Source organism: Staurois parvus, unplaced genomic scaffold, assembly GCF_062004578.1.
Source record: "Staurois parvus isolate SC_StPar_1 unplaced genomic scaffold, SC_StPar_1.0 ptg000037l, whole genome shotgun sequence".
Taxonomy (NCBI): domain Eukaryota; kingdom Metazoa; phylum Chordata; class Amphibia; order Anura; family Ranidae; genus Staurois; species Staurois parvus.
In genome coordinates, this window is record NW_028317833.1 from 53,135 (window position 1) to 77,420 (window position 24,286).

Sequence of the window (24,286 nt, forward strand, 5' to 3'; positions counted from 1 at the left end):
CTTCATGAAGACCTCAGGCGTCTATTAGAACCCCAATGTCTCCCCTGCCCTCCACTGCTACTAAGCCAAGACCTCTACATGAAGACCTCAGGGATCTATTAGACCCCCAATGTCTCCCCTGCCCTCCACTGCTACTAAGCCAAGACCTCGTCATGAAGTCCTCAGGAGTCTATTAGACCCCCAATGTCTCCCCTGCCTTCCACTGCTACTAACCCAACTACAGCAGTCGGGAATGACGGCTCTGAACCTGGAAGTGACAGAATGTTTGTCATTTCGGGGTTCAGTCATCACAGATGAGATCGGGGGATCAGATCCCCTCCAAGCTCCTCCTGCTTAGTAAGATGAAGTGGTTTACCGATGTTCCTCCGTCCTGGACATCCTGGAGGAAACACGGCAGGCACCAGCAGGGGGGAGGGGCGGCACATTCTCTGTACTGTAAAGTGATTGGCTGCTTCTATAGCTGCCCGGATCAATTTTACATGACCGCTGGCTGAAATAATAATACAAACCTCATTTGTGTTTAACCCCTTGAATACCAGAAGGATAAGAAATGTACCTTAGTAGACGAGGGGTCGGGTAATGAGGTGAAGCTCTCCTGACTTCCATCAGCCAATCATGTGGAAGCAAAATTGCATTTTTTACATTTGGTTTGCGTGTGATTGGATATTCTTTGTAAAGTCAGATTTCACCGCATTCACTAAGCTCCGGGGGAAAGTTCTGTGAAAAGTGTAAAGTGAACAGCCTAGTTGTATTTAGTAAATCCCCCCTCTGTCTGTACACTGAACTGTCCGGAATGCAGGTCTGGGGCCAATAATGATGCAGACAGCTGACATACATGACATGGATCCTAATACCCCTCCCCCTCCTCTCCCACCCTACTTAATATAGACCAGCAGACTAGAATATCCTCCTGCGCCCCCCTGCAGGCTGACACAGGATGGGGGATGGTGTGGGACAAGGCAGAGGGGGGGCATGTTCTCATGGAAGATGACTGAATGAGATTTTGAGCTTCACCCTTGTCTTTGCTGGTATATGGAAGATCACTTGGTGGCGGTAATGGAGCTGAACCCGGCAATGAAGCAGATCTACAGTACAGCTACCATTACTGGTCCCTCAATGGTCCCAAGGTCAGTGCAGATCTCCATAATGTTCCTCTCTGCCCCCCACCAACTTCCTTCTAACCCCCTCAACAGAGCTACGACCTTCTTTTAGTTTTGTGTTAATTAGACCTCAGCAGGCAGTTGTCACCGACAATCTGTCCAAGAGTTCACTTTACTGTCCCAGCACCTCAATGCATCCTTTGACCCCCCTCCCCCACCCTAGTAAAACACTCCCAGCACACAGCTAACCCTTTGATCGTCCCTCATGTTAACCCCTTTCTGCCCAGTGTCATTAGCACAGTGTCAGTGCTTTTTTTTAGCACTGATCACTGTATTGGTGTCACTGGGGATGTCAGTGACACCAAGTCAGTTTCCCCCCGGCAGCCCGGCAGGTCAGGAAAGGGGAGGGGGACGAGCGAGTGCTGCAGCGGCAGTGGCGGTGATGGCGGACATCGTGATTGGTGTTGGATCTACTGCGGGGGACATTCTCTTAGTTTTTTCTTTAATAGAGGACTTGTCACAGACCCTGTCCTGTCTTTTTTCACACTACACTTTTTGTTTTTTTGTGAATGTGTAACGGTACCATGTACCCCATACTCCTTCACATGGGGGGGCGGGATATCGGGTCTCCCTTGTTAAAGGGGCCTTCCAGATTCTGATAAGCCCCCCGCCCACAGACCCCCAAAACCACTGGCCAGGGTTGGGGAGAAGAGGCCCTTGTGCCCATCAACATGGGGACCAGGTGCTTTGTGGGGAGCCCCTCCTGCCCAAAAGCACCTCCCCATGTTGAGGGCATGTGACCTGGTATGGTTCAGGAGGGGGGGGCGCTTGCTCCCTCCTTTCCTGACCTGCCGGGCTGCATGCTCGGATAAGGGTCTGGTATGGATTTGGGGGGACCCCCAAGCCATTTTTTATAAACATTTGGGTGTGGGAGTTCCACTCAAAATCCATACCAGACCTGAAGGGCTTGGTATGGATGGGAGGGGGGACCCCATGCTGTTTTTTGATTATTTGTTAATTGCCGGCAATTCTTTTACATTCAGCTATCAGTGGGGAACCCTGCAGACAGCTGAAACATTGCCGCATGGTTGTCACTACTAAAATACCGCATGACTCCATCAAATACCTCCTGCAGTATTTTAGTGGCGTTCACTTTTTCTGACCTCCGGAACGGATTAATTGGTTTTCAATGCATTCCTATGGGAAACCGCGTTTTGGTTTATGAATTTTTTGCTATACAAAAAGTCCAGCAGAACGAATTAAATTCCTAAACCGAGGTATGCCTCTGTGTGTGTATATATATATATACAGTATGTGTGTATTTACATAGACATGGCTTAGTCTGTATATTCTAGGGACATGTGGTGTCAATTAGTCGTATGTTGGCTTGCACCCCTCCCCCTAGGTTGTATGAGGATAAGGTCTCACATGCATTTAGTACATAAAGGTTTAAGTATGTATAAGTTAGGAATGGAAGTCCTTTACACTGTAGGATTCCCTGATTAACATATTCAAATGAAAAAGGAGTTTACATTGAAATCCATCTATTGGCGTCTGTAATATGATGGGAGAAAGAAAGAAAAAAGAAGGAAAAAATACCTTCAAGGTTTGATCTAGTTCAGTGCCAGGGTTATTGTTTGGGTCAAGGTCAAAAGGTCAGTGTCAAAGGTCAGTGTCAAAGGTCAGTGTCAAAGGTCAGTGTCAAAGCTCAGGATTAAAAAAAACAATTGGTATCAGTGTCAGTTAGTGTCAGTTAGTGTCAGTTAGTGTCAGTTAGTGTCAGTGTCGGTGTGTTTTAGGTAAAAAAAAAAAAAAACACAGAAGCAAAATGCGCACCATTGTCTCTGGGCGGTACTCCGGGTACAAACAACAAATAACATACACATATATGGTATCGCTGTGATCGTCAAGGGCTGGAGAATTTATTTTGGGTTGTTCTTTGGTGGTAGGTTATGGTAGTAACAAGAAACACACAGCTAACTAAAAAAAATATTTTTTTTACTATTTTGGGCCAGTTTTCTTTTGATAATAAAAAAAAAATCAGGAGCTATCCATTACCATTTACCACCAAATGAAAGTGCGATTTGTCCTGAAAAAAACGCGGCATAATCCACCTGGATGTACAAAGTAGTTGTGATGATACGGACGGTTTTACTATCACGTCAACGTTGCATAATTCTGCCTCGGCATTTAGATTTGTTTTACCCTCAGGCATGAAGGGTTACAAAGAGGTTCTCACCCTTCCGAGTCCATTATTTCTGATTGAATTTGAAAGGTTCTAAGTGGATTGAACAGATTGTTTTTCAGGCCTATGAATTACATGACAAAGTGCCTCCTTTCCATTATTGAAGCCCACTCCAGTAGTGAGCACTTCTTGGGCTTCTCATCATCAGGTTCCTGTGTCTCAGATCTGTAAGTCCTGCTCTTCAATGTATATGTCCTCTAGGTTTTACAAGGTCCATGTATCGGCCAGTTCATCCATTTTGTTCACCAACCTGCAAAACCTCTGCTGCAGCCAGAACTCATTTATTTAGTGGTGGAATCCCTACTGTCACTAAATGAGAGTTTTTGGTTTGGTGGCTAGGATACTGGAAGCCATTGCCATCCTAGCAACCGAGGAAGCTGTTCGGACCTTAGCAACCAATGATTGTCACAAAGCATCATTGGCTGTTACGTAGGTTTCACCATAACAACCCATGATGCAGTGCAAGTGCCTGCATCTTAGCAACCAATAGGGTGGTGCCGCACAGTTCCACTGGTTGCTAGGACACAGGTGGCCAGGGTATGGGATTTAGCGATGAAGTAGTGACATTTAGACAATTTAGTCAATGACCTCACCTGGAAGCCCTTTATTTCACTTTCAGCTGTCAGCATGGGAAATGTCATTTGTGGACAGAATATGTTGGGATAGTCTTGGTGGTCCGTGTGTTTTCTTTGGCAAGTTGGAGGAACATAAAACACCGGATGCCATGATTATTATCTATGATGGGGTCTTTGTTGTTGGTTAGACTTTATCATGGTGTTTATTTTCTATTTGACCTTTTTCTTGTAAATGAGTAACCAGACATACTATGTACCTCTTACACATTTATGTAGGGGGGCAGATGTCTGGGGGCCCCTCTTACAAATCTTCCCTGCAGACCCTCACAACCACTGAGCTAGAATTGGGGGGAAGAGGCCTTGTCCCCATCAACATGGCTAGGCAGCCTGTGGTCCCCTTCTCATGTTGAGGGCATTTGGTCTGGTATGGGTTAGGTAGAGGGCTACCACTTGCTGACCCCATTTCCTGGCCAGCCAGACTTCCTGCGTAGATATGGATTAGCTATGGATTTTGGGGAGTCAAGAATAAGGGTCGGGTATGAATGGTGAGAGGAATTCCAGCCACTTTGTATTGTTTCTCTCTGATTTTGTTTTTCTACATTCTACAGGTATGCCATTTGACAGGCAGGTCTGAAGCATTACTAAAGGATTTGTTTTTAATTAAAATAACACACATGGTACCCTTACCTGCTCCCTGCAATGGTACTGCACAGAGCAGCCCCAAACCTCCTCTTCTGGGGTCCCCTGCTGGATATTTTAAGCTCCTTTTCTTCAGTTTCTTCCCTGTAGCAAGCCACTTGCTCTGGGGACTGGCATGTGGACTAGCTCCCCAGGGCCGGTCTGCGTGTGTCTATAGATATACACAGAGTGGCTCGGCCCCACCCCCTGCTCTCAGGATCTACCTGACAGTAGAAGGAGCCAATGGTTCCCACTGCTGCCCGATCCTCCTGTGAGAAGAGAAAGATGGGAGAAGAACCGCAGTCGGGCTCAGTGCTGGATCAATGCAGGATTCAGGTAAGTGTTTGGTTGGGACACAGAAAGTGGCAGAACATTGTTTACCTTAATGTGGGGAATGCTTTAAGGGAAGAAAAGATTTTATGTTCAGGGCCAGTTCCCACCATAACCACCTGCAGACCAGTGAGGTGCCCATACGTTGCCGGACCTTCGCTGGTGATACTGGGATGATGGCTGCAGCTGAAGAAGTCATCCCGGTGTTGTTTATTAGAGCCGAGGGTCTGCTTTCTTATAAAAGCAATCCAACCAGATAATTAGCCACTGGATTGCTTTTACAAGCAGCGGGAAGGGACGTCCCACCACCTTCTGTGGCCCTCTCAGCCGCTCCTGTCCCATAGAAGCAAACAGAGACCAGATCGTCCCTGATGGCCTCCATGATGCAGGAAGATGGAAGTGATGAGCATTCATCCCTTCTGGTTTTCTGGAATATAAAATGGTAAGGCCCCTTTCACACCGGGTGGGCCCGTCAGCGGATCCTCTTGCTCAGCGGGGGATCTGTCTGCTGATCGCTGTTGGGCAAATGGATGACAAGCCTGCGTCTGCTTCGCTTATACAGAGCGGACATGGACACGGCCCGCTGTCCTCTATGGGCGGTCAGACTGCCATGTGATCCAATCCAACGGACAGGAGGGGAATGGATCCCCATCTGTCTCTTTTTGGTGTATCGGATGTCGGTGAGTGTAAAGGGACACATATCCGTTTACACCTGCCGCTCCATAGAGGAGAATAGAGGTTCTGATCGGGTCCGGACCCAATCGGAACGTCCGTGTGAAAGGGGCCTAAAGTATCTGATTACACTGATCTTGGTGCGATCAGATGTTAAGGGCAGAGGAGAGATTTGGAGGCTAATAGACCCCAGATCTCTCCATAAAGAGTACCTGTCACTGCCTATTGCTATCACAGGAGATATTTATATTTTCTGTGATACCAATAAAAGTCATCCAAAAAGAAATGTAAAGCGACAATGTCAACAAAATAAATGGAAAGAAATATGCAGCCCCCCTCCCCCCCGTGCTTGTGCGCAAAAGGTGAATGCACGAGACATGCCGCACACATTCAAACAGCGATGGTCCCACACATGTGAGGTAACACCGTGAACATCAGATCGAGGGCAGTAATTCTAGTACTAGACCTCCTGTGTAAATCTAAAGTGGGGCCCTGTAAAGGCTTTTATAGCATCTCCTGTGGATAATGACATTTACGTCATTTGTGGCTGTTGCAGGCGTGCGCACTTTTAAAGAATGACACGTTTGGTATTTATTCACTCGCCGTAACATACATTTTTAAAAATGTTACCAAACAATTTGGTGTTACATTGTATTTTTTTACATCAAAATTTTTAAAAATGTATTTTCCCCCAATATTTGCACTACAAGAACAGCTGCACAAATACTGCGTGTAAAAAATTGCAACACCCTTCATTTTATTCTCTAGGACCTCCGCTATAAAAAGTCTATAACGTTTGGGGCTCTAACTGATTTTCTAGCAAAAAATCTGATTTTGAAATGTAAATAAAAATGGTCAGAAAAGGCCTGATCTTCAAGTGGATACATTGCACAGGAACGTGCTGCGCATGCAATGCTCTGTGCGTTCCAGTGCGATTCACATTCTATCTGGGTGCAGTATGATTTCACACCATTCATTTGAATTGGCTGAAATGGCACCAGACCACAGCTAAAGTTGTGCTTGGACTACTTCACAAAACACACAGCAACCGGACCGCATGGAACGTCAGTACTTCTGTGCCATGCCATCCAGTGCAGGAAAATGCCCTGTGATTGTGGCCTGCGTTTGGGGTGTCGTTAGCATTGCACTGACACCAGGTGGGGGACACAAACATGGACCTCAGATTTCCCACATCACATTCTGGTGTCAACTGGCCCTCAGAACCACTCTAAACGCATAAGCTTCATAGATATTGGGACACGATTGTCGGCACCATTAATCAAGCTTTTTTCAATGACATCAAACTGAACCCAAACCCCTTCACGCCTGAAGGTACAACAAATGTTAATGCCTAAGCACAATTTTGCAGCTTTGACATGCGTTAGTGAAACCGTCATCACAACTACTTTGTGCATCCAGTTGGTAAATGGTAATGGACGTCTCCTGATTTTATTTTTATATGATCAAAGGAAAACAGGCCCAAAATAGTGAAAATCATTTTTTCTAAAGTTAGCTGTATATTTCTTGCTGCTGCCATAACCCACCACCAAAGGACAACCCCCAACAATTCTCCTGCCCCCGACGATGGCAGCAATACCTCGTATGTGTATGTTAGTTGCTGTTTGTACCCGTAGTACAGCCCAGAAACAGTACTGCGCAGTTTTCTTTACATTTTTTTTACCTTCTAAAACACACCGACACTAACTGACACTGATACTAATTTACATAAATAAATACCCCCCCAAAATACTGACTCTGACCTTAACCTTTGACCCTGACCTTGACCCAAACACTAACCCTGGCACTGTCCTAGATCAAACCTTCATCTACGTATTTTTTTTATTTTAAATTACTGTTATTATTAATATTATTATTGATTGATTTTTTACACACTATTGTTTTTTTTTTCTCTGAGAGGAGAGACAATGTAAGAAAACACGTGGGGCGAGCTTCACAGTGACTCCTCATTGTGATAGCCAATCAGAGGCTCACAGTGATCAGGTGACCCAGAGTTGGGAGTTCTGAGTTGTGATCATTAGTATGGGACCCAGAGGTCTCAGTGAGACCCCCGCCTCTGTGCTGGGAGCTGGCCATACGGCGTGCTCCCACCACAAAGACAGACATGCAAATACAGTGAGGAACAGAAGTATTTGAACGCCCTGCGATTCTGCAAGTTCTCCCACTTCTCCATCATGGAGGGTCTGACATTCACATTGCAGGGGATTCCCACTCTGAGGACAGAATTCAGGAAATCACATTGTATGATTTGTAAAGAATGTATTTGTCTTGCACGGCTGAACAGAAGTATTTGAACCCCTGAGAAGATCCGTGTTAATATTTGGTACAGAAGCCTTTGTCTGCAATTACAGAGGTCAGATGTTTCCTGTAGTCCTTGGCCAGGTTTGCACTGCAACAGGGATTTTGGCCCCCTCCTCCACACCGATCTCCTCTAGATCTGTCAGGTTTCGGGGCTGTCGCTGAGCAACACGGAGTTTCAGCTCCCTCCAAAGATGTTCTATTGGATTTAGGTCTGGAGACTGGCTGGGCCACTCCAGAACCTTGATATGCTTCTTACGGAGCCACTCCTTGGTTCTCCTGGCTGTGTGCTTCGGGTCGTTGTCACATTGGAAGACCCAGCCACGACCCATCTTCAATGCTCTTACTGAGGGAAGGAGGTTGTTGCTAAAAATCTCACAATAAATGGCCCCATTCATCCTCTCCTTAATACAGTGCAGTCGTCCTGTCCCCTTCGCAGAAAAGCACCCCCAAAGCATGATGTTACCACCCCCATGCTTCACAGTAGGGATGGTATTCTTCGGATGCAACTCATCCTTCTTTTTCCTCCAAACACGACGAGGGAAGTTTAGACCAAAAAGTTCTACTTTGGTCTCATCTGACCACATGACTTTCTCCCATGCCTCCTCTGGATCATCCATATGGTCATTGGCAAACTTCAGACGGGCCTGGACATGTGATGACTTGAGCAGGGGAACCTTCCATGCAATGCATGATTGGAAACCATGACGACGTAGTGTTCTACCGACAGTGACCTTTGAAACTGTGGTCCCAGCTCTCTTCATGTCATTGACCAGCTCTTCGCTTGTAGTTCTGGGCTGATTCCTCACCTTTCTTCTCATCAGTGATACCCCACGAGGTGTGAGCTTGCATGGAGCCCCAGTCCGAGGGAGACTGACAGTCGTCTTTAGCCTCTTCCATTTTCTAACAATTGCTCCAACAGTTGATCTATTTTCACCAAGCTGCTTGGCAATTGCCCCGTAGCCCTTTCCAGCCTTGTGCAGGTCCACAATTTTGTTTCTGGTGTCTTTTAACAGCTCCTGGTCTTGCCCATGGTAGTAGTCAGCATCTGACTGACTGTGGGGTGGACAGGTGTCTTTAAAGAGCTCAGACAGGTGCTACTAAGTTAGATTAATGAGTGGAGTAGAGGTGGACTTTTTAAAGGCACAGTAACAGGTCTTTGAGAGCCAGAATTCTTGCTGTTTCTTAGGGGTTCAAATACTTCTGTTCAGCCGTGCGAGACAAATACATTCTTTACAAATCATACAATGTGATTTCCTGAATTTTGTTTTTTAAATTCTGTCTCCCAGAGTGGGAATGCACCTACAATGTGAATTCCAGACCCCTCCATGATTTCTAAGTGGGAGAACTTGCAAAATCGCAGGGTGTTCAAATACTTCTGTTCCTCACTGTAAGATGGTAATGTGATGCAAAGTGTACTCCTATTATTATTATTATTACATGGAGTTTATATAGCGCCAAAGGGTTTGCTCAGCGCTGTACAATAGAGGGGGGACAATACATGAAACATTACAGCACCTACAAACAGCACACGAGGGGTTATAGGGCCCTACTCTTTCGAGCTTACAATCTAGAAGGGAGGGGGTAGTGGTACAGGAGGAAGTGGCTGTGGGGGATGGAGTGGTAGGAGGAATGAAGGAGAGCAGCAGTTAGGTGAGGGTGGGGTAGGCTTCCCTGAAGAGGTGGGTTTTCAGGGAGCGCCTGAAGGTGAGGAGGGAAGGTGACAGTCTGATGGATTGGGGTAGGGAGTTCCAGAGGATGGGGGAGGACCTGGAGAAGTCTTGCAGACGTGCGTGTGAGGAGGAGACCAGGGAGCAAGATAGAAGGAGGTCCTGTGAGGAGCGAAGGGTACGGGTAGGGTGGTACTTGGGAATCAGGTTGGTGAGGTAGTTAGGGGCAGTGTTGTGAACGGCTTTGTAGGTCAGAGTGAGCAGTTTGAATTTGATGCGTTGGGCGATAGGGAGCCAGTGGAGGGATAGGCAGAGGGGGGTGGCAGAGGTGGAGCGGGTGGTGGGGTGGATGAGTCTAGCCGCTGAGTTCAGGATGGTCTGAAGCGGGGAGAGCCTGCACTGGGTTAGGCCGGTGAGGAGGGAGTTGCAGTAGTCAAGGCGTGAGATAATCAGGGAGTGTACGAGTAGTTTAGTGATGTCTGGGGTAAGGAAGGAGCGTATCTTGGCGATATTGCGGAGGTGGAGCCTGCATGTGTTTGTAAGTGATTTGACATGAGGTTGGAAGGAGAGGTTAGAGTCCAGAATGACGCCAAGGACTTTGGCTTGCGGGACGGGATTGATGGTGGTGATGTTAGTAGTGATGGATAGGATGGGGGGGGGGGCGCGGGCAGGGGGGAAGACGAGAAGCTCGGTTTTGGAGAGGTTAAGCTTAAGGAAATGGAGCGACATCCAGTCAGAGATGTCGTTTAGGAGGTGGGTGATGAGGGAGGAGAAAGTGGAGGTGAGGTGGGGGGTGGAGAGGTAAATTTGAGTGTCATCAGCGTAGAGGTGGTATTTGAAGCCGTGGGAGTTTATCAAGTAACCAAGGGAGGAGGTGTAGATGGAGAAGAGAAGGGGTCCAAGGACAGAGCCCTGGGGGACCCCAACAGAGAGGGGGAGGGAAGGGGAGGTGGCACCATTGTAGGAAACGCTGAAGGAGCGTCGGGATAGGTAAGAGGAGAACCAGGAGAGAGCGGTGTCTCTGATGCCAAGGGAGAGTAGTTTATTAAGGAGGAGGGGGTGGTCGACTGTGTCGAATACTTTTGAATTTTAACATATTATTTTTCTATCCCAAGTGGACCATGATGGCTGTGAAAACCCAATAGCATAAGGCTGTTGTGCGCTATGTTACACGTTTCTGACTTTGGATGTGTTTCATTATCTGACAATGCATGTCGTGATACTGATTGTACTCAGATGTCAACTCTGGAATGTTTTGGATGTTTTCATAAATTTTCTTTTTAATTAAAAAAATATAGAAAACATCTTTATTTAGCCCTTTATATAGAATTCTGAGTTTTTTGTTTTTCTGTACAGGTGGATTGAAGAACCAAGTTTTCAGTCATGCTGGTCGAGCCAAATGGATGTCTTAGGTGATGGAACGTCTTTATCGTAGTTCACTGGAGGATTCACACAGGACACGAGACATATCATTGTTCTCAATGTTGTAAATGGTTTGGAAGCCATATCAGTGTTCCAAATGTGATAAAACCTTTACATCAAAGGATCAACTTATCAAACACCAGAGGATTCACACCAGAGAGAAGCCACATCAATGTTCTGAATGTGATAAAGCTTTTACAGTGAAGTCACATCTTATCAAACACCAGAGGATTCACACCGGAGAGAAGCCATATCAGTGTTCTGAATGTGATAAAGCTTTTACAGTGAAAGGTAATCTTATGAAACACCAGAGGATTCACACCGGAGAGAAGCCATATCAGTGTTCTGAATGTGACAAAGCTTTTACACAGAAGTCAAATCTTATCACACACCAGAGGATTCACACTGGAGAGAAGCCATATCAATGTTCTGAATGTGATAAAGCTTTTACAACAAAAGGTAATCTTATAAAACACAAGAGGATTCACACTGGAGAGAAGCCATATCAGTGTTCTGATTGTGATAAAGCTTTTACGCAGAAGTGCTATCTTATCACACACCAGAGGATTCACACTGGAGAGAAGTCATATCAGTGTTCTGAATGTGATAAAGCTTTTACAATGAAAGGTAAGCTTATGACACACCAGAGGATTCACACTGGAGATAAGACATATCAGTGTTCTGATTGTGATAAAGCTTTTACGCAGAAGTGCTATCTTATCACACACCAGAGGATTCACACTGGAGAGAAGTCATATCAGTGTTCTGAATGTGATAAAGCTTTTACAATGAAGTCAGATCTTATCACACACCAGAGGATTCACACTGGAGAAAAGCCACATCAATGTTCTGAATGTGATAAAGCTTTTACAGTGAAGTCAGATCTTATCAAACACCAGAGGATTCACACTGGAGAAAAGCCACATCAATGTTCTGAATGTGATAAAGCTTTTACAGTGAAGTCACATCTTATCAAACACCAGAGGATTCACACCGGAGAGAAGCCATATCAGTGTTCTGAATGTGATAAAGCTTTTACAATTAAAGGTAATCTTATGAAACACCAGAGGATTCACACTGGAGAGAAGCCATATCAGTGTTCTGAATGTGATAAAGCTTTTACAATTAAATGTAATCTTATGAAACACCAGAGGATTCACACTGGAGAGAAGCCATATCAGTGTTCTGAATGTGATAAAGCTTTTACAGTGAAGTCAGATCTTATCAAACACCAGAGGATTCACACTGGAGAAAAGCCACATCAATGTTCTGAATGTGATAAAGCTTTTACAACAAAAGATTATCTTTTAAAACACAAGAGGATTCACACTGGAGAGAAGCCATATCAGTGTTCTGAATGTGATAAAGCTTTTACAATGAAAGGTAAGCTTATGACACACCAGAGGATTCACACTGGAGATAAGACATATCAGTGTTCTGAATGTGATAAAGCTTTTACGCAGAAGCGCTATCTTATCGCACACCAGAGGATTCACACTGGAGAGAAGTCATATCAGTGTTCTGAATGTGATAAAGCTTTTACAATGAAGTCACATCTTATCATACACCAGAGGATTCACACTGGAGAGAAGCCACATCAATGTTCTGAATGTGATAAAGCTTTTACAGTGAAGTCACATCTTATCACACACCAGAGGATTCACACCGGAGAGAAGCCATATCAGTGTTCTGAATGTGATAAAGCTTTTACAGTGAAGTCACATCTTATCAAACACCAGAGGATTCACACCAGAGAGAAGCCATATCAATGTTCTGAATGTGATAAAGCTTTTACAACAAAAGATTATCTTATGAAACACAAGAGGATTCACACTGGAGAGAAGCCATATCAGTGTTCTGAATGTGATAAAGCTTTTACAATGAAAGGTAATCTTATGAAACACCAGAGGATTCACACTGGAGAGAAGCCATATCAGTGTTCTGAATGTGATAAAGCTTTTACAATTAAATGTAATCTTATGAAACACTGGAGAGAAGTCATATCAGTGTTCTAAATGTGATAAATCTTTTACGCAGAAGTCAAATCTTATCGCACACCAGAGGATTCACTCTGGATAGAAACCATATCAGTGTTCTGAATGTGATAAAGCTTTTACAATGAAGTCAGATCTTATCATACACCAGAGGATTCACACTGGAGAGAAGCCATATCAGTGTTCTGAATGTAACAAAGCATTCACAATGAAGTCAAGTCTTATCACACACCAGATGATTCACACTGGAGAGAAGCCATATCAGTGTTCTGAATGCAATACCACTTTTAGACAAGCGTCATCCCTCATCAGACACCAGATGATTCACATTGGAGAGAAGCCACATCAATGTTCTGAATGTGATAAAGCTTTTAAAACTAAGTCAGAGCTTATCATACACAGGACAGTTCACACTGGAAAGCAGCTTTGAGTGTTCTGAATGTGATAAAATGTTTACAACCAACAGCAAACTTATCATGCACCAGAATACTCACACTGGAGAAAGGCCATATCAGTGTTCTGAATGTAGCAAAGCTTTTGTATATAAGGAAAGCCTTATTATACACCAGAGGAGTCACACTGGAGAGAAGCCATATCACTGCTCTCTAAATAATCCGAAATCCTCCTGCGCTATACAAATGGAACTACTAAACCTCTTCTCTAGCTGCCAGCACTCAAAACTGATACCAAAAACAGTGTGAATAAATTGTAAAAAAGTAGTGCAGCGCTCAAAACAACCACAACTCAATAATAATACAAATGACAAAAATATCAACAGTGATAAATAGTGATATATATTAGTGCCAACCCTTAATAAAAATAAAACATTTTATGTGCCAAACCATGACCATAAACATAATGTGCATACATTTGATAAATAATACTTCAAAAAAATGTCCAATAAGAAAAAAAAAAAAAACTTTAGCAGTGCTCACACAGTGCCACACAAATAAAACCACATATGTGTATAGAATGAGAACAATGTCCTTTCGGTGAAAAAAATATATATATTCATGCGGTGTGCAGCTGTGATAATGAATAAAACCGTGACTGTGCCAAACTCCTTCCGTATATGGCTAAATTGCCCCCTCACCTCCTCCTACTGACCCCGAAGGGCCAACAGGCTTGCAGGATCACCTGGATCCTTAGTAAGTAAAGGCCAGCAGCTTCCTTCCTTCCCTGGATCTCCTCAGCAGGGTTCCAAAGAGCCCCTATTCAGTCAGGGCAGTCCTGAAGAGTGATAGCTCACCAATCCAGTGAGCCAAAGAAAAACTCTCTAAGTGTAGTATTAAATCCACTTGTTTTATTTTCAAAGAGTAAAAAAGGATAACACTCACATTGCAGACAATCTTCCCTCCTCACTGATGTGTGGGTGTACTGCATGCGAATGGGACCTCTTGGGTGTAGCAAGATGGCGTCTCCCGCCGGAAATGCGTCACCACGCACCGGAACTACAGACTCGCGTACCTACGCGTTACGTCACCGTCTACTCGTGACTTCATCTGACCCAGATGCTCCCTCCGCCATGTTTCACAGTGGGGATGAGGTTTTGATGTTGGTGTGCTGGGCCTTTTTTCTCCACACATAGTGTTGTGTGTTCTTCCCAAACAACTCAATCTTGGTTTCATCTGTCCACAGTATATTCTGCCAGTAGTGCTGTGGAACATCCAGGTGCTCTTTTGCAAACTTCAAACGTGCTGCAATATTCTTTTTGGACAGCAATGGCTTCCTCCGTGGTGTCCTCCCATGTACTCCATTCTTGTTTAATGTTTTCCTTATTGTAGATGTGTCAACAAAAATGTTACCATGTGCCAGAGATTTCTGTAGGTCTTTAGCTGACACTCTGGGATTCTTCTTTACCTCATGCAGCATTCTGCGCTGTGCTCTTGCAGTCATTTTTACAGGACGACCGCGCCTAGGGAGAGTAGCAACAGTGCTAAACTTTCTCCATTTGTAGACAGTCTGTCTTACCGTGGACACATGAACATCAAGGCTTTTGGAGATACTTTTGTAACCCTTTCCAGCTTCATGCAAGTCAACAATTCTTGATGGTAGGTCTTCTGAGAGCTCTTTTCTGCAAGGCATGGTTCACATCAGACAGTGCTTTTTGAAACCAGTAAACCCAAAACAGGTGTGTGTTTTTTAAGGGCAGGACAGCTGTCAGCAACACATCCAATATCATCACACTGATTGGAGTCAAGGTTGGCTCACTCCTGGCTCCAATTAGCTCTGGGAGAAGTCATTAAGCTAGGGCCTCACATACTTTTTCCTCCCTGCACTGGGAATGTTTACATGTTATGTGCAATTAAACCATGGCAACATCTAATGTTTGTGTAGTATTATGTTCAGCAGACTGTGTTCTTCTATTGTTGTGACTTAGATGACGTTCAGAGCACATTTTATGCCCAATTCATGCAAAACTCCACGTAATCCCAAGGGGTTCACATACTTTTTCTTGCAACTGTACTATGACTGCATCTTCTGGGGGACTGAAATTCCTCTGACTCGGGTTCTCTTCAATGACTGAATAGTCTATTCTCTTTTTTTGGGTAGGTATTGTTTTTGGGTAGGTATTGTTTGCGAAGAATCCTTTTTTGACCCTAGAAACATTCTGATGTTGACCCTAAAGTGTAACTACGGTTAGAATTAATATTTACATAAAGGGTGCAATCTGTCCTTAACCACTTATGGTGATGTCCCAGTTCAGCACATTACACCTTTAGGATTTGTAATCTACCCAAATGTATTATACATCAGTTTTTCATGTCAGAGGGCTTTAATGTGGTAGAAAATGTGGATACATATATTTTATTTGTTTTTCTAGGTAACACTTGTGATGTCACTACACTCCTAATGTAAATACGGTGCAAAAGAGTTTTGTTTTTGTTGCTTTTACAGTGCTCTCCCATCACCTTCTGTGGCACTCTCGGCCTCTCCTGTCCCATAGAAGCAAACAGAGGCCAGATTGGCCCTGATGGCCTCCATGATACAGGAAGACGGAAGTGATGAGCATTCATGCCTTCTGGTTTTCTGGAATATAAAATGGTAAGGCCCCTTTCACACGGGGTGGGCCCGTCAGCAGATCCTCTTGCTCAGCGGGGGATCTGTCTGCTGATCATTGTTGGGCAAATGGATGACAAGTCTGCGTCTGCTTCGCTTATACAGAGCGGACATGGACACGGCCCGCTGTCCTCTATGGGTGGTCAGACTGCCATGTGATCCGATCCAATGGACAGAAGGGGAATGGATCCCCATCTGTCTCTTTTTTGTGGATTGGATCGGATGTCAGCGAGTGTAAAGGGACACATATCCGTTTACATCTGCCACTCCAGAGAGAATAGAGGTTGTGATCGGGTCCGGACCCAATCGGAACGTTCATGTGAAAGAGGCCTAAAGTATCTGATTACACTGATCTTGGTGCGATCAGATGTTAAGGGCAGAGGAGAGATTTGGAGGCTATTAGACCCCAGATCTCTCCATAAAGAGTACCTGAAAGGATAATATAACATAATCAGCTCCATTTTGTTATACAAGATGTTTGCTTAAAAAATATATGACTTTTGTACATGAAGAGAAAAGTTTGTACTGTATGTATTCTTTACAGGAAACTAACTGTGTTTACAAGTTTTTTGAGGAAGTAACTTTCGGTTAGACCGTGGCCATAGTCTGGGCGTTGTGCTAAGATCATGAGTTAGTCTGACCACAACCATCTGGCCAGAAACTAGTTCTGCAAAGTTTAATGACAATTAAGGTGCAAATATTAAAGATAAATGCATGAATTTGATTGGTTGATATTAAAGGTTGGTCATTAATAATATGCCTAGAGACTACAGATTTATATATATGCCGATGTTTCCGCAATAAAGTTGAAGTGTCTTGCAACGAGCTGTGGCGTGGTGTGCAATTCATTTCCCGATATATCGTAAGTTATCGCTCAGGTGTAACCGGTGGGGGCCGCCATTGAGAGGAAAAACTCAACACCAACCCTTTGTACTGGTGTCAGAAGAGTGGGATTATCACCAAGGTGAGTGAGAATCTTTTTTCTATTTTTTTAAGAAAAAGAGATGCTTTTCTTGCCGAGGTCATTATTTCTGAACTTAAGAGGGAGATTGGTGGGTGGAGTTTAGCAGCGAGAGAAAGGGACTCTCGGCTCGGGACATAGAATACCTGTATACACCTGACATAGCACTTATTGTTCTTTGTTGTATTGCTGTATTGTATTACTAATCTGCTGCTGCCGCTGCTGTTGTTATGGGGAATTCCTTAGGTAAGGAGGAAATACCTCGCCATGTGCCGCCGCTAAAAGCATTAAAGTTGATTAAATTGATAAAGAAAAATAGAGACAAAAAGCAGAAAGGGAAAATGCAGTTGTTCCCATAAATGAGACTTGAAAAGAATTTGTTACTAGAGTTTCTTCTTTTGATTACTATTATGTTAATTCACGGGTGGATAATTTAGTAAGCTGGTTAGAAGGATTGGGAGGAGCGAGATTTCCCCGGGAAGGAGGGAATGACACAATGTGTATGGATATGATAAATGGTATGTGCCTGCATGAGCAACCACAGGTGGATGTTTGGGGAAAGGGAGACCCAGCTTGGGACAAGGATTATATGTTTGAGGGAGGTAAGAATTGGTTGACATATGTACCAGGATATAGAACCTTAATTGCAGCAAATATTCCTGTGCCACCACCACCCTACAAACATAAAGAGGTTAATTCAGTTCCACCAACTTCCCCACAGATAGCCCCGTTATATCCAGCACTTCCCCACAGATAGCCCCGTTATATCCAGCACTTCCCCACAGATAGCCCCGTTATATCCAGCACTTCCCCACAGATAGCCCCTTTATATCCAGCACTTCCCCACAGATAGCCCCGTTATATCCAGCACTTCCCCACAGATAGCCCCGTTATATCCATCACTTCCCCACAGATAGCCCCGTTATATCCAGCACTTCCCCACAGATAGCCCCGTTATATCCAGCACTTCCCCACAGATAGCCCCGTTATATCCAGCACTTCCCCACAGATAGCCCCGTTATATCCAGAACTTCCCCACAGATTGCCCCGTTATATCCAGCACTTCCCCACAGATTGCCCCGTTATATCCAGCACTTCCCCACAGATTGCCCCGTTATATCCAGCACTTCCCCACAGATAGCCCCGTTATATCCAGCACTTCCCCACAGATAGCCCCGTTATATCCAGCACTTCCCCACAGATAGCCCCGTTATATCCAGCACTTCCCCACAGATAGCCCCGTTATATCCAGCACTTCCCCACAGATAGCCCCATTATATCCAGCACTTCCCCACACTGATAAAACAGAGGATGATGAAGACATCATCATGTCAGCAGTCCGAGTTAGAAGACAGCGCAGAGCAAATGAGAGAGAGGCAGAAAGTTCAGATGATGAAGGTAAAACAGAGGAAGAGGAGGAAAAGAAAAAGAAAGTTGAAAGAAAGGAAAAGAAAGTAGTGGAGGTAAGTGATAGGGTTATGAGGTCCAGTGATGAGCCAAAGGAAGGGAAGGGAAGAGGATTGGGGCCGGTAGAAGAGGAAGAGAAAGTGAGATCAGCTTACCCATTTATGACCGTTGGGGGATGAGCTGATTTTAAAGGCATTAGATGCAAAGGAATTAAATGCTATAGTACAAGGATGCCCCAATCCCAGGAAGTCTCCAGGGGGAGCAGTATCCTGGTTAAAAAGAATGTGTGTAGGAAGAAATTATACGATGGAAGATTGCAAGGTAATTGTAGAAAAGATATTGGGAGATATTACAGATGAATTTGAATGGGATAATTGTCCAATATTTAACAATGAGGATAATACTGAGTTGGGACATAGGGCGTGGTCCACAAAGCAGGGTGTGGATAAATATCCCCTGTGATCTAGGGAGCAGAGGGATGCAGCGTGGGAGGAAGTTAAACCGGAATTGGTAAGGCTTTACAAGCAGAGGAAATCATTTGCTCCAATTGTAGCATGTAGACAAAAAATTACTGAAACTGCCACAGATTGTATTAGAAGGTTTAAAAAGGTATGGCTGGAAGGAGGGATGAATTTAAGTGATGGGTCTCACGCCTGTTATAACTAATGCGTTTAATGCCATACTTTCAGGCCATACCTTTAACTCAGATACAGTGCAAGCCAACATTTCTATGATACCCAAGCCGAACTCAGATAACACGCAATGGTCCAATTATAGACCAATCTCCCTTCTTAACGTAGATGTTAAACTCCTAGTTAAAATTCTATCTACTCGCCTCAATACATGTATTGGATCCCTAATCCACAATGATCAGGTCGGCTTCATACCAACCCGACAAGCGGGGGACAGCGTCAGACGTGCATCCCTTTTAGCACACTTAGCCAAAACTCGCAATATTCCTGCTTGCTTCTTGTCCTTGGACATACGGAAAGCGTTCGACACTGTCTCGTGGCCATACCTACACTATATATTGCGCCGATGGGGTTTTGGCCCGCATTTCTTAACCTGGATCTTTTCTCTCTACCAGGGCCCTTCGGCCAGGATCAAATACTTAGGGCATCGATCTGCTCATTTCCCAATTATGCGTGGCACCAGACAAGGTTGTCCCCTATCCCCTCTGCTTTTCGCATTAGCTATAGAACCGCTGGCCCTATTGATTAGGACTGACCCGGATATCCGCGGACTTGAGATAGGAGGCACCACACATAAACTGTGCTTATTTGCAGATGATGTCTTACTTTTTCTCACCTCCCCCTTAACATCCACACCTACTCTTCTTCAGCTACTTGATAGGTTTGGGATGTTCTCGGGCCTCCAAATAAATCCCCAGAAGTCACTTGCACTTAATATTTCGCTCCCACCCAATGAACTTAACCATCTAAAATTGATCCTGCCATTCTCGTGGTCGCAAGACTCTGTTCCCTTTTTGGGTATAAAATTCACCCCGCATATTTCAGGTCTCTATACAGCTAACTACATTCCTATGCTAGCTCGTCTAATGGCACTAATGACCAAATGGTCCTCCCTTCCGTTGGCTTGGCTGGGCAGGATAGCGGTTGTGAAGATGTCGATCCTCCCCAAAATCCTTTACCTTTTCAGAGTTCTCCCTATCCCAGTACCTTCTCACTACCTTCGCGTATTGCAGCGCCGTATTTCCTCCTATGTTTGGGGTAAAGTCCGCCCCCGTGTTCCTTGCTCTACTCTATACCGACCAAAAATTCATGGTGGTCTGGGCCTCCCTGAAATTAGCAAGTATTACCAAGCGGCGCATGTAGCACAATTGCCAAAGTATCATGCTACCAATGAAACCCCGCAGTGGGTCATTCTGGAATCCATTGAGTGCGACCCCTTTAGTACAGGAAACCTTCTTTGGCTGAGACGTGTTGATCACCGCACGATTGTGAATCCCATTACCTCGCATTTTTTGTCCCTCTGGGATAAACTGAAGTCCCGTTATCTCCTACAATCACCACATAATCCCCTCCTTTCCTACCTTCGCAATCCAGCCTTCCCCCCAGCCTGGTCCGCACCACACGTCTTTGCTCACTGGTCTACAGCTGGTCTCACCCAGACCCGACACTTCGTATGCAGGAATAAATTCAAATCCTTCGCCTCACTATGTGAATCCCATAACCTCCCTGCCTCTGAGATATTCAGGTATCTGCAGCTGAAGCATTTCTTTGCTCCGTACACAACGGCACATAACCCAACACCTACTTTGTCACCTTTTGAGCGAGCTTGCCTCACGGACCCCCATAGACGGGGCCTCATCTCCTATTTATATTCCCTCTTCACAACTTCAACTACCTCAGCGTTCCCCTCGTATACAAATAAATGGGAAGTGGATTTAGGACGGCAAATTGACCCCTCAGATTGGGACCTTATTTGGTCCAATACCAAGGAGTCATCACAGAATATTGTGGCCCTGGAGACCAATTACAAAGTTTTGACCCGCTGGTACCTAGTCCCGGCTAGAATTGCGAAATATACCCCTGATTACCCCTCAGTTTGTTTCAGGGGCTGCACAGACCTGGGTACTTTTTTCCATATTTGGTGGGATTGCTCCATCGTCCGTGCATTTTGGGTTGAGGTTTTTAAAATATTATCTACACTCAGTGCCGTAACCCTCTATCCCGATCCATTAATCGCGCTTCTTAACCTGCGACCACCTGGCATCGCTAAGGCGCATTTCAAACTTATTCTACAAGTCACCACCGCAGCCAAGCAGGTTATCGCTAAATCATGGAAATCAACCTCGTTGAGTATGACTGCAGTTTCGAATAGGGTCACTCAGGCAATGATTCACGCAAAAATAGAAGCCACTATCCTAGATTCCATCCCTAAGTTCAAGAAGATTTGGAATCCCTGGGTAGAGCATTTCCTTCCATCCAATTTTGATGACTCCCTTCTCAATCCGTAATCTGCATCTTTTGTTTGATGGTACCATTCCTTAACCATACTGCGGGTTTCCCCCTTCTCCCCCTACTGTGCAGCCGTATGCCCCTTCCCATCCTTCCCCCCCCCCCCCCATTTTGTTAGGCCTTAACTGCCATTTGATAGTCCTCTTTATTAGTGATGCCTGACTTTGTATTATTGGGTTTCTTACTGTGCAATTAATGTACACCTTCAATGACCCATACTTTTGTTTATTATTTTATACTGTTCCATGTTAAAAAATAAAATTGTTTGAACACGAATTTAAGTGATGGGGAAAGTGAATCTATTTTTATCCAATCATGGATGAATGGAGCCCTGCCCCATGTTAGTTTAGCGATTAGACAGCTGTATGGTGCTTGGCATAAGAAGTATGGGACCCCCCTGGAGATTTCCTCGAGTAACACCAAATCAATAGGAATAGAGGGAAAAGAAACACCCACTAGCAGTACATCTCCCCTCCCCGTACAGGCAAAGGATGGACAGGTCTGGTATCATAGATTTCATGTGCTCCCACATTGCCCAGTATCCCTGTTAGGCCAAGATTTGTTAGCTGCTCTTAAAGCTGTGATGTCTATCACAGAAGAAGGCAAGCAACTGGACAAACCTTTTTTATTTTGCCCAGCTATAGAGCGTGATTTAAGTACACTTCCTGAAAAGTTATGGGCTAAAAATGCTACAGATGCTGGATTCATTGATTGCACACCATACCAAGCCACCCTGAAAATAAAAAACCCAATGGTGAGTGGAGATTAGTACAGGATCTAAGGGCAATTAATGCCAATTGTACCTGTAGCCCCAGACATACCAACCTTGGTGAATGCCACACCAACCAACGCCACACATTTTACAGTAATTGATCTATTAAATGCATTTTTAGTGCCCCAGTTGACAAGGAGACACAGGCATTATCTGGGTTTTGTTTTTTGGAAGAGAGGCTAACCTGGACCCGTCATCTGCAAGGCTATGTAGATTCACCGGTAACATATACCATGGCCAGGAGATCCATGCTTAATGACTGGGAACCCCCTCCATGGTTCAGTACTCATCCTGGACATGGATGACTTACTCCTTAGTTCTGTAAATGCAGAGACATCCAGGGCTGATTCACTGTCATTGTTACAGTTTCTGGCTGATCAGGGACAAAAGGTTTCCAAGAAAAAGATCCAGGTTGTAGTACCACAAGTAGAATACCTAAGATTTGTATTGTCTGAGGGTCACAGGGGGCTGAGCCCAAGGAGAGTGGCAGCAATATGTCAACAACCAAAACCAAAAACTAAGGTTCAAATGCAATCCTTCCTGGGCATGGTAAGCTATTGCAGACAGTGGATTCCTGATTGTTCCTATTATGACAATGTACTATGTGAGGTGACACTAAAGGATCAGCCAGACTGTGTCAATTGGACACCACCATTGGTGCAGGCATTTGAGTATCTGAAATCAGCACTTGCTTTGCCTCCTGCATTAGGGTTACCAGATTAAATGTTTACATTTGTATTGTCAATCTGCATGTAAAACCATATCGGCAGTACTAGCTGAGGAGCACGGAGGTGCCATGAGGCCGGTAGCATATTTATCAAAAATAATGCCCATCCCGGTCCAGGGCATGCCGGGGAGTCTCCAAGTTTTGTCTGTGTGCCTTGGCAGTAGAAATGGCATCTACCATAGTTTTGGGGCACCCTTTGATTCTACACACATCCCATCATGTCCTACATGTACTAAAAAATATTAACACTCAGCACATGTCAGCACAACGTTTGGCAGGGTGTGAGGTAATGTTAACATCCACAACTAACCTCTCAGTGAAATGCAGCCCTTCCACATCAGGACCATCATTGTTGTTGTTTTTTTTTGATCTCCACAAATCCAAACCCTCACCTTACTGCGAGGAACATAATTGTATAGATGTTATTCAAGCAGACACTTCTCCAAGGCCAGACATGCAGGAAACTCCGATTTCTGGGGCTCCTAATGTCTTTGTGGATGGATCATGCACACGCCCTAGTGACACCACGTATGTCACAGGATATGCTGTTGTGGAACCACCAAATATCATTGAGACTGGATCCATCCCGTACCCCAGTGCACAAGCCGCTGAGCTTGTGGCTCTCACAAGAGCATGTACTTTATATCAAGGACAAGATGTCAACATCTATACTGACTCCAAATATGCTTTTGGGGTGGTACATGATTTTGGACGAATCTGGCAACGCCGCAGTTTTACTACCGCAGATGGCAAGTCAATATCCCATCATTCACTGATTCAGGACTTGTTGGCTGCACTCCAACTTCCAAGATGGATAGCAGTTATCAAGGTCCAAGGCCATACTAATGCTATAGACCCAATTGCAGAGGGAAATGCTATGGCAGATGCAGCTGGAAAAGCTGCAGGGCAATTGCATGATCGATAATATTTAACTATGGTGATGCTGACTACCCCGTCCCTACTGTCAAATGAACTTTTGAATACATTACAGGACCAGGCTTCTGAAAATGAAACTGAATTTTGGGCCAGCAGAGGGTTGACACAAGACAAAAATGGTCTTATGTCAAAAGAGAGGATTGTGGGATTACCACAAGCTGCCGCTGTGTTGTTTATTCAAAATTTTCATGGAGTAAGTCACAAAGGTAGACATTTGGTGGAGCAGGAAATGCACAAATATTTTTGTGTATGGTTTCTACATGATTTGCATGATTCTACATGATGGTTCTACATGAACCATCTTAGGGTGCCAGGATGGGGGGGGGGGGGTGGGAGGTAAAACATGAACTTGCAGCAACTTGCTGGGGATTCAGATCTTTAACAATGCTGCAGACGTGTTATTTCCCCCCACACTGCCCACCGCTATACAGCCGGGAGTG

The 24,286-nt window shown here is 44.7% G+C and overlaps 1 protein-coding gene across 1 annotated transcript; it reads left to right on the plus strand.

Moving 5' to 3' along the window:
• Positions 1-671: 671 nt before the first annotated feature.
• On the plus strand, positions 672-16,887 carry LOC149470585 (uncharacterized). The gene is made up of 3 exons (XM_089662180.1): positions 672-1,127; positions 10,943-13,005; positions 13,154-16,887. Exons 2-3 carry the CDS (start codon positions 11,077-11,079, stop codon positions 13,430-13,432), a joined length of 2,208 nt encoding a protein of 735 aa, XP_089518306.1. The 5' UTR covers positions 672-1,127; positions 10,943-11,076; the 3' UTR covers positions 13,433-16,887.
• Positions 16,888-24,286: the final 7,399 nt, after the last annotated feature.